The 16,025-nt window shown below is 38.3% G+C and overlaps 1 protein-coding gene across 5 annotated transcripts in view; it reads left to right on the top strand.

Annotated features, from left to right (window-relative positions):
• Nucleotides 1-16,025, top strand: part of LATS2 (large tumor suppressor kinase 2) — an 84,090-nt gene that overhangs the window by 60,422 nt on the left and 7,643 nt on the right. For 4 of the 5 annotated variants that reach the window (XM_074216229.1, XM_074216228.1, XM_074216227.1 and 1 more), the window contains exons 3-7: nucleotides 2,681-2,773; nucleotides 4,830-4,962; nucleotides 8,431-9,974; nucleotides 12,897-13,479; nucleotides 14,826-15,008. In XM_074216229.1, the coding sequence (XP_074072330.1) occupies nucleotides 2,681-2,773; nucleotides 4,830-4,962; nucleotides 8,431-9,974; nucleotides 12,897-13,479; nucleotides 14,826-15,008 (2,536 nt within the window). The remainder of the gene's footprint in view (nucleotides 1-2,680; nucleotides 2,774-4,829; nucleotides 4,963-8,430; nucleotides 9,975-12,896; nucleotides 13,480-14,825; nucleotides 15,009-16,025) is intronic. The other variant, XM_074216232.1, reaches the window with a different exon arrangement.

Below are 16,025 nucleotides of genomic sequence, written 5' to 3' on the forward strand. Positions count from 1 at the left end.
GGTGACTAGAAAGATGCCATAGCTATGAAGGATAAGAAGAAAATTTGAAAGATGGGTGAGTTTGGGAAGAAATGTACTAAGTTCTGTGATGAATATCTTAATTTATGCTTACTTAAATACTATGGGATTCTGTTCCCCACAGAATAATTAGTGGGAAAGCTATGGCCTTGAGGCAATAGATGATTTCAGGGGTAGGGAGTTGCTATGCTCTGGTGGGGAAGGAAGGTGATTTTCAGCGGTAATACCCAAACAGTGCTACTGCAGATGTCCAGCACCTAATCTAAGGTTAGGTTATGACTAACCTGAAGTTGATCTGGGCTTAGAAGTGGGGAACTTGGATGGTTACACAGCAGTGTTAGGGTGTGTTGGGAGATAAGGGTAAGCCCCATGATTGAGTATTGCAAGGAGGGTCTGTGTAAATTTTCTTGCCAGGGGCTGATGGTTGTTCATAAGTCCCTTGAGGTTAATGCATGACTTTGCAGTGTATGACCTCTCTAGTTAAGAGACCACTGCTCAAGGGTGTCTAGGTGCACAGTGGATAGAGCACTGGCCCTGGAGTCAGGAGTACCTGAGTTCAAATCTGGCCTCAGACACTTAATAATTACCTAGTTGTGTGGCCTTGGGCAAGCCTATTGCCTTGGGCAAGCCTTAACCCCATTGCCTTGCAAAAGCCTTAAAAAAAAAGAGGCCACTACTCTAAACAGTGAAAAAGTTAGTTGCTGAAAGATTTTGAATGCATGCGACACCGTTTAGCTAGCATCTAACATTAAAGCAAATTATTGCATTCTAGTAATTGCTCTCCCAAAAAGGTGAAATAGGTGGCAGCAAACTTGCTAATATTTTATAGACTAGACAGATTGGACAATCTGTTATGATTGAAGAATAAGGATCATCTTTCAATATAGTCTTAAGGGGAAAAGAATGCTACAAGATTATCTTAATAATAGATATCTTGTATTTATGTAGTGTTTCTTTCCAAAATGTTGAAAGTACTTTGCAGACATGATCTCATTGCATAACATACTGATGAGGTAGGAAGGTTGCAAGTGGTATCACCTCTTTACAGGTGAAATGATGAGTATCCATCTCACTCTTAAGCTATTTCTGCTTTTCTCCTCATTGTCTTTTAAATTCAGTCCAAATGCTGCTTTAAAAAATCTTTTTCCCTCTTTGACCCTGGCATTTTCTTCCTCAGAAGTTGTTGCTGTCTTTCTATACCCCCTTTTATATCAGACTCGATATGTCTAAAAAGACTTTTAGAATCCTCTCCTAGTGGGCCTCTGAATCCACTGTTTTCCTGATATTTTACCATCATCTCATTCATTGTGGTTCTCAAGGAAGAAATTTAGGATATTGTGGTTTCTGTTCATTCCCTCCTCCCTCCTCAAATATACCTTGACCAATTCTCATTTTACAAAGAGAATACATACATTCACCATATAGACAGTCCCTCCATATCATAGAATCCATAATAATTTTTTTTAAAAAACCTGTTTATACTTCTTGTTGATACCTGGTTTTGTTCTCAGTCACTTCTTCCTATTAGATAGTCTTACTTATATGTGTTAAGGAAGCAAATAAAAGTTTAAATGACTTTGTTTTATCAAAGTATATAAATTAGTACAAGCAGATCACCATTTGGTAGCCAACCTTTTGATGAGGAGTACTATACCCTAGCTAGGCTGGTTCTTGAACCATTATATGTCCTGGAACCTATACTCATCATCTTTCCAGCTTAGTAAAACTTACTAGAATTTTTGCTTCTTTTTTGAGAACATGTGATGACCCTCATATGTGATATAATTAATGGAGTCTGGACATGGAATCAGGAAGATTTACTTCAGACTCTTCCTCACTATGTAATCCTGGACAAGAAGCCTCAGTTTCTTCATCTGTAAAATATAAATAATAATAGAATCTACTTTATAGGATTGTGAGGATCAGATAAGATAATGTATTAAAACACTTTGTGGACCTTAAAGCTGCATATATAAATGCCAGAGAGTATCATGACAAAACATTGATATATGACATTAAGTGATAGGAGCTGTGATGATGCTTTGTGAAGAATTTACCTGGGTTTAAATCTCAGTTCTGCTTTAAAATAAATCTTTGTCCTAGACAACAGGTGATGAAACATAAGGACTATAGGAACAGAAAATCACATGAATTGTTGTTCTAAATATCGTACTTTCATTGAGATCGTTTTTTTTACAAGGGAAGATAACAGGAAGGGTGACGGTATACTGGGAAATAACTATTGCAACCAAAAAAAGATATCAATAAAAATCCTTTGAGAACAAATATGTTTTTGACATTAGCTACATCTTTACTGAAATAGTAATGATAAAACATGTTAGGTTGTTTTTGACTTTTCAAGACCCTTTTTGGGGTTTCTTGGTAGATGATGGAATGGTTTTCCATTTCTTTCTCCAACTTATTTTACAGATGAGGAAACTGAGGTAAACAGAATTAAGTGACATCTGGGGTCACACTGCTGGCTTGAACTCAGGTCTTCCTGATATGTATCTACTCTTATCACTTGGGTGGCCCCAATAAAGCTACAAAGAAATAATTTCCTCAAGAGTAGAAGACAGAGTTACATAAATATCACCTCACATTTTTAGTTGTTTCAGTTATGTCTGATTCTTCATGACTCTATTTGGGGTTTTCTTGGCAGAGATACTGGAGTGGTTTGCATTTACCTTCTCCAGCTCATTTTACAGATGAGGAAACTGAGGCAAACAGTGTCTTATCCAAGGAAACACAACTTGTAAGTATCTAAAACTTAATTTGAATTCAGGTCTTCCTGATTCCATTTTAGCACTCTAGCCACTCCACCACTGCTAGTTGGCCCCCAGTAGAGCCACAAAGAATGAATTTCTTCAGGGTTGGAATACAAGGTTACATCAGTATTACTTTACATTTTCAGGGGGGTCTGACTCTTTGTGATCTCATTTGGATTTTCTTGGCAAAGAATGGTTTCCCATTTTAGAAGATGAGTGTTCCTGATCCCAAACCCAGGACCTAGATGTCCATTTGAAGATCTAGGGCTCTAGTAGGTGCTCTGACTAAATTAATGACTTGATTGTTGTATAGTCTATAATGAACAAGCTTGAGATAAAATTACCTCTTCATTAGTTTTCCTTCTTTTAATTCAGGAAAGACCTCTCCAGTATCTGCTCCTATGGTGATGTCTTATTTATCTATGCTTATGGATAAATACAGTAAACTTTTCACAAAGTGATTTTCCTAGATAACTGAAACATTATTTTAAGCAGGAAAACAAATTTTAACCATTCTAGAAGAAAATTCTCTAAAATAAGAATCTACGTTGCCCTACCTTCTAAAAGAGAGTACATGGAATATAGTTTCTTTTTCATTAACTTAGGATCATCATATTATAGCTTTACAGGATCATAGAACTAGAGCTGAAAGGAAACTCAGAGGTCATCTACTCTCCAAACCCTTTCATTTTGCAGATGAAGAAACTGAGGCATTGAAAGGGTCTTGAGGCATTCTTTAGGGATTACTTATCCCATGTTAAATGATGTGAACATAACATACTTTTAATTCTTTTTTATATCTTCTCAGTCAGACTCTTGTCACCACCTTCTAATTTGCTGCCTGTTTTCTATTTGCTAGAGAATCCAGATGACTGTAGTTAGTGGGAATTGTATATAAATTATTGTAAGCTCAGAGTGAAGACCTTGAAGTCTTCCCTCAGGGAATGAAGTTGTATAGAATTTGATGATATTTCAGCTATTCAGAAACCTTTTAAACTTACTTTCTGGTTCATAACTATTGAGGAGAGTTGAAATTGCTACTGATATGATTTCCATTAAGTGAAATGTTACTGTCATACACTATCAGAGTTAAAACAAACTTTATTATGTGATTTAAATATTCTGTGCTAAATCTCCTCTTCAGTAATGTGGATAATCAAGAATTTTCTATTTTCCCTCTATTACATGCAAAGATAGTTTCCAGTACTCATACTTCTACAAACCCAAGAGTTGACTTTTAAAAATAAGATCTAGGAATTATGTTGTATCTATCTTCTAAAGAACACAAAAGGGGTTTCAAATATATGGCCATGTGTGTCATCATGATATACCCATGAAGTGGGTAGGAGCAAGTCTTAAGGGTTCTCATTTCACAACCAGAAATACAGATATAATATATAACTTATATATTTATGAATATACTTATATTTATAAAAGGATTAATTATCTTTCCCAAGGACTTGTTATTTTGACACAAATGTTTTGACTCTGAGAGTACTGTTACTTCCACTAGGTTTTGCTACCATTAAGTTTATAAAACTCATGTGTTTCCCAGCCAAAAAGCTGGGACTTAAGGGGCCTTTGGGGACTTGGGTAATAAGGCTGATTTGTTGTGGTTTATTTAGTATGATATGTACACAAATGTAAACAAGTATATTGTAATTTGTGTATTTAGTTCAAGGAGCATTGAATTTGGAGTCAGAAAGCCCCTATTTTATTCTCTATGTGACATGAACCTCTCTCAGCCTCAGTTCACAATCTCTCAAATGGAGATAATGTTAGCTCTACTTACCCCACAGTATGTAGTAGGAAAGTGCTTCATAATTCTTAATCCTTCCTTCAATGTAAGTTTTTATTGTATGAGTTCACTATAATTGTACTTAGGATGGAACTCAAATTAGCCTAAATACAACTGAAGGTTAAAGTTGAGAAAGTCACACTACATAACCAGCTAGAGCCAGGAATAAAAAGGGTTTTTGTAAAAAGATGACATCAGACTTAACATTTTTCACGGATTAATATTTGCTTTTCCTTTTGTTCCAGGAGATGGCGATAAGAGCACTCAAACAAACAGGCAGTAAAAATATTGAAGCCGCTCTGGAATATATTAGTAAAATGGGTTATGTGGACCCAAGAAATGAGCAAATTGTGCGGGTCATTAAGCAGACCTCCTCAGGTGAGCTTCTTGTATTTTATCTGAAGAAAATAGCTTTGTGTTTTAAAGGTGGGGTTGCTTTGGGGGCAAATAGAATCAAATCTAACCATCATCAATAGATTTTTAAACAGTTTTTTTCTGAAGTTCACAAGTATTAACATGAACATTCCCACATACAAAGAACAACAACAAAAAGAAAATTGCATATACGAATCAAATATTCAGTACATCCTACTTGTTTCCTTTTTTAAAAGGATCATTAATCTAATATATTAGTTTCAAAACTGTTTTGCTTGTCTGCCTGCCTTGTGAACTTCTTTCTGTTTTCTCTTCATTCTTTTTTTTTTGTTTTTTTTTTCAAGGCAATGGGGTTAAGTGGCTTGCCCAAAGCCACACAGCTAGGTAATTATTAAGTGTCTGAGGCCAGATTTGAACTCAGGTACTCCTGACTCCAAGGCCAGTGCTCTATCCACTGCACCACCTAGCCACCCCTGTTCTCTGTTCATTCTTTTCAATTCTTTGACATTCTTCTTTTCTTTCTTTCTTTCTTTTTTTTGCATCATTACTTCCAAATCCAGAACTATATGTCTCATTTTCACCCTGTCATCTATCACATCTTGTAGGAGATGAGAGGCATGCTTAATCAGTTTTCTGGAGTCATGAGTAGTCATTGATTTGGTTAGAGCATTCGTGTCTTTCAAATCTATTTTTCTTTACAGTATTGTAGTGGTAACAAATTGTTCTTTTGCTTCTGTTCACTTCATTCTGTATCTGATCATACAAGTCTTTCAAAGTTTCTCTGACTATCCCCTATGTCTTTTTTTTAAGGCACAGTAATATTTCACTATACTCATATATGATAATTCCTTTTACCATTAATGACTCTGTTCCTGATTTTTTGATACAATAAATTGTGTTTCTGTGAATATTCTTGCACTTAGGAACTCCTTTCCTCTTTCATCTCTTTGGTTTCTGTGCCTCTGAGTATTTTGGTAAATGCTTAGTGGGTTATGAGTGGAATGTGTAAACATATTTTTAAGTTTAATCTACATCAATACTTTTTTAAGTATATACAATCAGAAAAATAATCAAGCCCTGATTTGTAGCATTGTTGATTTCTGTGGTTTAAGTAAATGCTAACTCTGAAAACTTTACAGTAGACCCTTGGAACTATGTTCAGCTGACTCCAGGACAGATTGTTTGTTCTTAGTGTTATTGATGGATCCAGGGATATTCAGAGTTTGTTGACTTTTGGTTAAAGTTCTAAATTGCTTTCCAGAATTGGATCAATTTTCAACCCTATCAAGTGTTTATTTGCTTATTCTCCTATAGCCTCCAACAGTTAGTTATCTTTTGTCTTTTTGTCATCTTTGTGAATGTCATTTTTCTTAATTTTCTCTTATATAAGGAGGTAGCTAAGTGTTATAGTGGATAAAAATTGGATTTATGAAAACTTGCCTTTGACATTTACTAGCTTTGTGACCCTGGCATGTTTCTGTGCCTCAATTTCTTCATCCATAAAATAGATAATAATAGCACCTACTTCACAGTGGTTTTGTGAAAGTCAAATCCAGTGCAATAATATGTGGAATGCATTTTATAAATTTTACAGTACAATAAAATTCCACTATTATTGATGATTTGGAGAGTTTTTTCCAAATGTTATTAATATCTTCTTCTTGTTTTGAGAATTGCCTGTTCATATCTTTTCCACTCTTATTTTTTGAAGAATTGCTCTTATATATTTGAATCTATATCTTGGTATAAGCTATTATCCTAGAAACTTGTTTAAAAAAAAAGATTTTTACCCTAGTTTTCCCTCTTAATTTAAACTGCATTGATTTTGTTTATGTAAAAACTTTTCACTTTTGTGTAATAAAAATTGTTCATTTTATCCCCTGTGATCTTTTTCTGTTGGGTGGTCATAAATTCTCTCATAAATGTGAATTTTTCTGCTTCTCTAATTTGTTTGTGGCTGTCTATAATTGAGAGATTTTCCACACCACTTTACAATCCCAAATTTATTCAGATAATGGGTATATCAGAGTTACCCTCCCATCCTAACAGGGTTATTATAAGGAGATAAGAGAATGAAATAAAAGCAAAACACATTTTAGTCTTCAGCCTCTCAAGCTAAAATGTCATATTAAAAAAAGTGGCAGAGTTGGGGAAGGTAGGTGGTACAGTGGTTAGAGTACTGGCTCCAGTCAGGAAAACCTGAGTTGAAATCCAGACCCAGACACTTAATAATTACCTAGCTGTGTGACTTAGCAAGTCACTTAACCCCATTGCCTTATAAGCCCCCCCCCCAAAAAAAGTGGCAGAATATACATACGTCTTTCTTTATAGGGAAAAAAAAATTCAAGAATTAACTTAAATTTACAGTCAGAAAAGTGAGAATGTGGGTTCAGGGACAGTGACTGACAAACTGCCATTCTTCTAAATATCTGTGGTTAGTGATCTGTATTCCTGAAGGATGAGTGAAAAAAACTGGTACTTGGGTGTTTTAAACTTAACTTGGCTGCAAACTATCACATCTTTTCTCTAGCAGGAGACCCCTGACTGCCATGCCTCTTAAGTAAAGAAATTTTGGTATATGTGGCAAATCTTTAAGATGAGACTTTAAAATGCCATGGTGACTTTGATTCAAATAATGCTGTGAGAAAATCAAAAGGATTGTTAGAGTTTTTGTCCTCAACAGTTTGGGAAATTTTTAAGACTTCTAACAAAAGCAAGTGTTGCAGGGTGTAGTGATAGCAGTAAGAGAGCCTAGTTTTTCTTTTATGTCATGTCAGGGGCATCAGAAATGTCTTCCTTTGGAGAATAAGAGGTCATAGATAATTAAAAACTTTGAGAATACATTGATATTTTTAAGCTTTTAAGTGAATAATTCAGGCAAAAATGACATTTTCTTAGTATCTTAGTCATCATCATGCATAAAAGAAGGGTAGTTCCAGAAAATATAATTCCCATGACTTCACGACACTCCTCTTTTCCTTTCTTTATTCCTTGACATTTCGTTCACAAATTCTTCAGCCTAGTTCTTCATTGCCATTTCTTGACTTTTGCTACTCCTGTTCTTTTCTATGGTAGAAACAGGAAGAAATAAATGCACGTTGGACCCTTTCTGGCATTTCCGTCTTTGATGCAGTGTGGTGGCAAATGGATCTTTTGTCTCTCTCTTTGCAAGGCAATGGGGTTAACTGGCTTGCCCAAGGCCTCACAGCTAGGTAATTATTAAGTGTCTGAGGGCGGATTTGAACTCAGGTACTCTTGACTACAAGGCCGGTGCTCTATCCACTGTGCCACCTAGCTGCCCCTTTTGTCTCTATTTTCAAAGAAGGTTCATCATGAAGAACCAGAGGGGTTTCTTGGATCTTCTCCATAAAAACTAGGGATCCAAAATAAAAATAAAGACCAGAGAAACTCTTATCATTTTGGGTTGAACCAGATAGCTCCTAATGCAATGTCTCTACTCTTTCTCTTCAGGAAAAGGAAGTGTGCCAAATAATGTGACTCGAAGGCCAAGCTTTGAAGGAACAAGTGAATCTTTCCCATCCTATCACATCAGTAGTGCAGCCTATGAAGGCACGGGCTTTGGAGTAGAAGGGGCAAACATGCTGAGTGATGTGCCCAGGCAGTACATGGATTATTTGCTTTCGGCTTCTCAGCCTTCAGCTCTGACTCCCACAGGACCCAGACCTCTTGGGGTCAGCCCTCATAACTCCTCGGGGGGTCATCAGCACCAGTCCAAAGGCTATTCGGCAAATTTGGAGGCTCCAAGCATAAATTATCCTGTTGCTAATCACAGCAGCCAGGCCCTGCAGCTCCAGCCATCTCACGGTTCAAATGGCCCCCACTATGGCAGGCCACACATGACTGTACAGGGGGAACCAATGGGGTATGGCATCCAGCGAAGCCCGTCTTTTCAAAACAAGATTCAGCAAGATGGTGGCTATGCAAATCTTCCAAGTAAAGGGCAAGTGGTCCAGAACAATTCTGGCCACACATTTCAGCCAGCTGCATCAAACCTGTACATGACCCATTCTCATCATAAGCAAAGCAGCCCCTCCTCTCACCAGATGCACCAGATGATGGCTACTCGGAGTCCAGCCTTTGCTAATGACTTTTCAGACAACCCATCCCAGAGTCTCCTCACCCCATCTAGAAATAGCTTGAACATGGACTTATATGACATAAACAACCCTGCCGTCCAGGGCTGGCAGTCCTCTACTCTATCACGGAGGGATTCTCTACAGAACCCAAGCCTAGAGACTTCCCCTCGACCGCACGTCTCATTCCGACCTGATAGCCACGTTCCAAGCAGAACTAACTCATTCAACAACCACCAGCAGCCGCCTGTGGCTGTGTCCATCAGGACAGGACCTGCCAACAAAACGGATGCCTCTATCCCTTCCCCCAATACCATCACAGCCGTCACAGCTGCCCACATCCTGCATCCAGTGAAGAGTGTGAGAGTTATGAGGCCGGAGCCTCAGACAGCTGTAGGACCCTCTCACCCAGCCTGGCTTCCCCCAAAGACACCAGGTGTAGAAGGTTTAGAAATGATGGAGCAGCACCCTCTCCCCAAGGGAAGCCCAAATGCTTACCCATTGGATGTTGATTATGGCACCCAGGAGCCCAGGTGCCCACCACCACCATATCCCAAGCATCTGCTCCTTCCAAACAGTTCAGAGCAGTTTGACATAAATAGCCTTTGTGTGGGGGTGGAACAAACCCTTCGGGGGGTTCCTAACTCTATAAACAGTCAAACTGAGGACAGTGTTGAGAGAAATGACAAAAGCAGTAAGAACTCCAAGGTGGAAAAGCCAGGGAAGGATATAAAGCAAATCCAAACCTCTCCTGTCCCTGTACGTAAGAACAGCAAAGATGAAGAGAAGAGAGAATCTCGAATTAAGAGTTACTCCCCTTTTGCTTTTAAGTTCTATATGGAGCAACATGTGGAGAATGTCTTAAAAACCTACCAACAGAAAATTAACAGACGATTACAATTGGAGCAAGAAATGGCTAAGGTAATTTCTTTTAATACCGATATATATGTGTTTATATATGCATATATACATATAGTTAGGCACACACATACCTTTGAATTTAGTTTTATATCATTAATAATAGGTCAGAGCAATGAAGGCTAAAGAACTAGAAATGTGTCTAAGACATGTCATGCAACCTGGTCTTGGTGGGGATAAAAGGTAGTCCTCAAGTATTTGAAGGACTGCCATCTGGAAAGAAAATTCAAACTTGTTCTCCCTTGCCCCAGAGAACAGAAGCAGGGACCCTCAGAGAGCCACATTTAGGTTTGATGTCAAAAAAAATTTCCTACCAGAGCTATGAGTTCCTAACCTTATTAGAAATGTTCTTGTGGGGCAGCCAAGAAGGCAACAAGAGAGGACCATCTCTTAGGTGCTCTCACTCAAAATTTATAAGCTAAGGACTCTAACTAAATTTTTGAGAAGCAGAACCCACAGAGGGATGCAGTGAGGCAGTTCTCCAAGCCAAGGTAACTTGGAAAAGAGTGGAAAGGTTCTGCTCCCCAGGGTTGGAGGGGCAGCCTGCCAGAGGGGTGGCCCACCAGAGTGAAGGAACTTCAGCCTCCTGGAGGCAGCCCCAGGGTGCTGGGAGCCACGGTTCACAGCAGCCAGGGCAATTTCCTGACCTACACCCCAGGGAGCACAGGGCACAACTTGGGGGATCAGTGGGGGACCTCTGCCAGAGCGAGCACGTGAAGCCCAGTCCTCAGGGCACACAGCAAGCAGTGTGGTTAGGGCAGCCCAGATCTAGGAACCAGAAGCAGAAGCCGGTAAGCAGGAGCCCCCAGGGCATGAGTGCTGAGCCTAGGGAGGGGAGTGAAGAGAGAGACTGCCGAGCTCTGTCCTCTGTCCCTGGAACAGGACTCTGGGGTTCTGACCACATTTGGATCCTGATCACAGTCTAGGCACCCCCCATAGAACAGCAGGGTCCCCCCACCTCAGCCCCGTGGCAGAGGGGTACGCTTACATCTGGAGTAAAAAGGAGAGAAGGGGGATGGGGTGGGGGGATGTGAGTGATGGAGGAGAGGATGGACCACGGGGGGAGAGTGGTCAGATATAACACATTTTCTTTTTTACTTCTTGCAAGGGACTGGGATTGTATAGCCTGTCCTGGACCATAGGGCCAGGTGGATGCTGGGCCTAAGGAGTGGTATGGGGGCTCGGGGCCTCTTGGCCCCAGGGCTGGGGATCTGTCTGCTGCACCACTCAGCTACCCTACAGCAGAGTCAGAGTGAAAAGAGAGAGAGAAAATATAGTACATGGTAGTGGAGAAGTACGAAAGGAGGGAGTTGCAATCAACAAAGGCAACGGTGGAAAAATATGGAAGTAACTTTTGTAATGGACTTATCATAAAGAATGTGATCCACCCGCAACAGAGCTGGTGGTGTTGGAACATAGACTGAAACATATTATTATTATTATTATTATTATTATTATTATTATTATTATTATTATTATTATTATTATTATTTGGGGGGGTTACCTGGGGCTGCACAGCTGGGTGATTGTTGGGTGTCTGAGGCCGGATTTGGACCCAGGTGCTCCTGGCTCAAGGGCTTTGTCCGTCACCTAGCCACCTCTACTATTATTATTACTATTTTATTTTATTTTGGGCCTTTTTTTTTTTTTTTTTTTTTTTTGGTTTTTGCAGGGCAGTGGGGTTGGGGTAGCTTGCACAGGGTCACACAGTTGTGATTGTTGGGTGTATGGAGCTGGATCTGGGCTTGGGTGCTCCTGGCTCCAGGGCCAGTACTCCATCCACTGCGCCACCTGGCCATACCTACAAGTATTATTATTATTTTTAATTTTAATTTTTTCTCTTCCCTTGACCTTATTGCTCATGCAGGTCTAGATTTTTTGGGGGGAGGGGTATTTTGTTTACTCTTTTTTTTTTTTTTTTTTTTTTAGTTTTTTGCAAGACAAATGGGGTTAAGTGGCTTGCCCAAGGCCACACAGCTAGGTAATTATTAAGTGTCTGAGGCCTGATTTGAACTCAGGTACTCCTGACTCCAGAGCCGGTGCTTTATCCACTGCGCCACCTAGCCACCCCTATTTTGTTTACTCTTAAGAGTATTTTAGTAATGTATAAAAAACATTATTTGTACAAAATAAGAATAAATAAATGATAAAAAAAAAAAAGAAATCTTGCAAGCCCAGATGACTTAAATGTTGGGGATTTTTAATATAGAAAAAATTGCATTATTTTCTTAAGTTAACAGAAAGGATAATGCTACTAAAGAATTTTGTTAATATTTCAAAGGAGCATGAAAGTAAGGTTTGTGGTTTTTCTAGCTTAGAAGTTTAAAAAATTAGAATAATGATAATATATTTTATCTACTCAGTATTGGCGTGTGTCATTCACATACAGCCTCAATAAATCATGCTTTTAGTATAACCAACCAATGTTGAGAAGCTCTGGAAGGTCATCATTCATTAAAAAAATAAAAAAAAATTCTGCCATTTATAATTACTAAAAACTACCTGCTGCCTTCAAGAAACTGGCAACTTCACTGAATTAGTCATCTTTTCTTTCTTTTTTCCCCTTAGCTCCTGAAGTTTTCAGATATTCTATAGCCATTTCTCATAGGCTCTTGTTTCAACATAAACAGTCATTTCAGTTGTTTTCCATGGTTTTAGAGATTCTCTAAATAAGTAAGAGAAAGAATTTAATGTTTTTCTTTTGAATTCTAAAATCTCTGCAGTTTTAGGCTGGGGTCCAATATGTAAAGGAAAAAAGCAAGCCAATCATTATCATCCTCCTTAGAAGGAATGGGACTTATTTTTCTGTATCATTTTATGAATCAACTCATCCACTCTGGTGAGTGCTGAGTTTGTCCCTATACTTCATGTCCCATTTCTTATGTTCTTTAATATTTTTTTCTTTGGTTTCTTCCCCCACCAAAGGCTGGTCTCTGTGAAGCTGAACAGGAACAGATGAGGAAGATACTCTACCAGAAGGAGTCCAACTACAACAGACTGAAGAGGGCCAAAATGGACAAATCTATGTTTGTAAAAATTAAAACCCTGGGTATTGGTGCTTTTGGAGAAGTTTGTCTTGCTTTCAAAGTAGATACTCATGCTTTGTATGCCATGAAAACCCTGAGGAAGAAGGATGTACTCAATCGTAACCAGGTGGCTCATGTCAAGGCAGAAAGAGATATATTGGCAGAGGCAGACAATGAGTGGGTGGTTAAACTCTACTACTCCTTCCAAGACAAAGACAACCTGTATTTTGTGATGGACTACATCCCTGGTGGGGACATGATGAGCCTGCTCATAAGGATGGAGGTCTTTCCTGAGCACCTGGCCAGATTTTATATTGCAGAGTTGACTTTGGCCATAGAGAGTGTCCATAAGATGGGCTTTATTCACAGAGACATCAAGCCAGATAACATTTTGATAGATCACGATGGTCACATCAAACTGACTGATTTTGGGCTCTGCACTGGATTTAGATGGACTCATAATTCCAAATACTATCAGAAAGGTATTGTGTTTACTTATATTGTATGCTAAGTCTTCTAGGTTAGGAGTTCTTAATCTAGGGTTTGTGAACTCATGAGTTTTTATAAAATGTTTTATAACAGTATTGTGATCTTACATGCTTTATTTTAAAACATACCATAGAATCCATATGCCTCATCAGACTACCAAGGGTACATGAAGAGGAGTGAGGAATAAGGATAGATAGGTCATGACAAAAAAATGTTTAATAACCCTTCATTTAAACCTTCTTTATTAATATTGAATCCTGGCTATTTTGGATTCCCAACACACTCTTTTTATTTATACATGTCTGTCCTTCACTCCCTAAAAGTATTTCCTGCCATGTGATACCAGTTTGCTATTTTTTAGTTAAAATGAATTATTTCTCCTTTTTTTTTTTTGAGAATTTTGTGATGTCCATATCCTTATTAAAAACACCTTAAGGGGCAGAGAGGGGACACAGTAGATAGAACACTGGCCCTGGAGTCAGGAGGACCTGAGTTCAAATGTGACCTCTGACACTTAATAATTGCCTAGCTGTGTGATTTTTGGGCAAATCACTTATTCCCATTGCCTTAAATAAATATTCTTTTTTAAAAAGCAGCCTTAATAATGGATTTACAGGGGCTAAACTGAAAACTGCCAGTGTTCTTTAAAGAGCTCTAGGAACAAAAGTTCTGCAAGTATCATGAAAATACTTTGAAAACAATTCACTGAAATCTCCTTTTCTGCTTTGATTTTGTCTCCTCTTTGGTTTTTTTTGGAGATCCCAAGATCATGTTATCATTTAAATCATTTTGTATACCCCAAGAGCATGTTGAATTTAAAAGAGAGGAAATCCTATCATTGTATCTATGGCATGGAGGTGGTCCTGTGTGCTTAAAGGCTCTTCCAGGACAGTATAGGTTCAGACAGGCCCTAAGCAAATTAGTACAAGCCTGATGATGTATTGCACATCTGTCACTGAAGAACAAGACTAGCTTGTGTCACCAGAAAGTAGCTCCAGAAGATTGCCTATAGGTGATAAGTTTTTGGCTATAATAACTCATGATGGCATCTACTAAAGCTCTCAGATCTCTTGAAGTTGAAGTATTGAAGATAACAGGTAGCTAAACCTATTCAATTAGTGTTTTACTATGATTCCCCATCTGCTTTTCTACTTTATTTCTGTCTGTCTAATCATGTTCTTCTATTGGTTTAATTTAACTTTAGGTCTTCAGTTCACCATAGTATCCTTAGTGAACATTACTTATTTTATCTATCAAGACTTTTAAATCCCCTTTCTGTTTTATGCTGTGTATATTGTATTGTTAAAAACAATTTTTCCCCTCTTTTTTTGGACAAAAGGAAGTCATATCAGACAGGATAGCATGGAACCTAGTGACCTCTGGGATGATGTATCAAATTGTCGATGTGGAGACAGGCTAAAGACCCTAGAGCAAAGAGCTAAAAAGCAACATCAGAGATGTTTGGCACATTCACTTGTTGGAACTCCGAACTATATTGCCCCTGAAGTTCTTCTTCGTAAAGGTATAAACTTCAGTATTTCTTTTGTCTTGAATATTCAGAAACTTGTTGATTGATTTTTTTTTTGAAACCCCATATATGCTAAATGGTTTTCATGCATCCAGTGAAACATTTCCCACAGTAAAGATGCTTTCTACCAGTGTCTGTCTTAATGACACCATGGCCAAATTAATGGGAAAGTATGGTCTTCTTCATAATTGAGTGGTCTTGGTTGTCTCTTTATAGTGAATAAAGCATTGGAATAAGTAGGTGAGTAAGCCAATAGATTGAAAGGAATAATCATAAAACTATTTTTTTTACTTTGACATCAAAGTCAGAAGACAAATTTGGTGCAATGATAGACCTTCCCTCTTATATTTAGATTAAAAACACTTTATCTCAATTGAAACTGAGAGAACCTTTTGTGTTTTGCCAAATCACTATTTGCCTAGGGTTGATTACATAGCTTAGAAGTTTCTGAATCGGAATTCAAACTTGGTTCTTCCCAATTCCCAAGTGCAATGCTCTTCCATTATACCAAGGTGCATCTCTGATGATTGTCTGGGGACTGGACCCCCAAAATGGACAGGGGTCAGCTTCTGAGGTACCTGACCATTCTGAATGATGGTTGTCATCAAGACTGAGCTGTGATCACCACTTGCTATATACTTTAAGTCAGTAGTATCAAACTCAAACTGAAATGGGGGCCAATATTGACTTTAAAAATCACATATTAACATGTTTGTTCATTTGTATCGTTATTAAATTTGTTAAATAATTCTCAGTTACATTTTAGTCTGTTTCCACTACTTGGGAAATATTGCAAGCTTGTGCCTGATACCTCTGCTTTAAGCCACACATTCTCAAGTTTTAAACTTTTCTCTGTCTTTTTCTTACCCAAACTACCTAGCTGAGCCCTACCATTTTTGTGATTCCACATAATTTTGCTATCAGCCACTGTTCATTGTACCATAGTACACAAAATTTTACTCTGAAACTGCCCCATGATTCCAAACATTATTTTAATAACTATTTCAGCAT

The sequence above is a fragment of the Macrotis lagotis genome, chromosome 1 (assembly GCF_037893015.1).
Source record: "Macrotis lagotis isolate mMagLag1 chromosome 1, bilby.v1.9.chrom.fasta, whole genome shotgun sequence".
Lineage (NCBI taxonomy): Eukaryota > Metazoa > Chordata > Mammalia > Peramelemorphia > Peramelidae > Macrotis > Macrotis lagotis.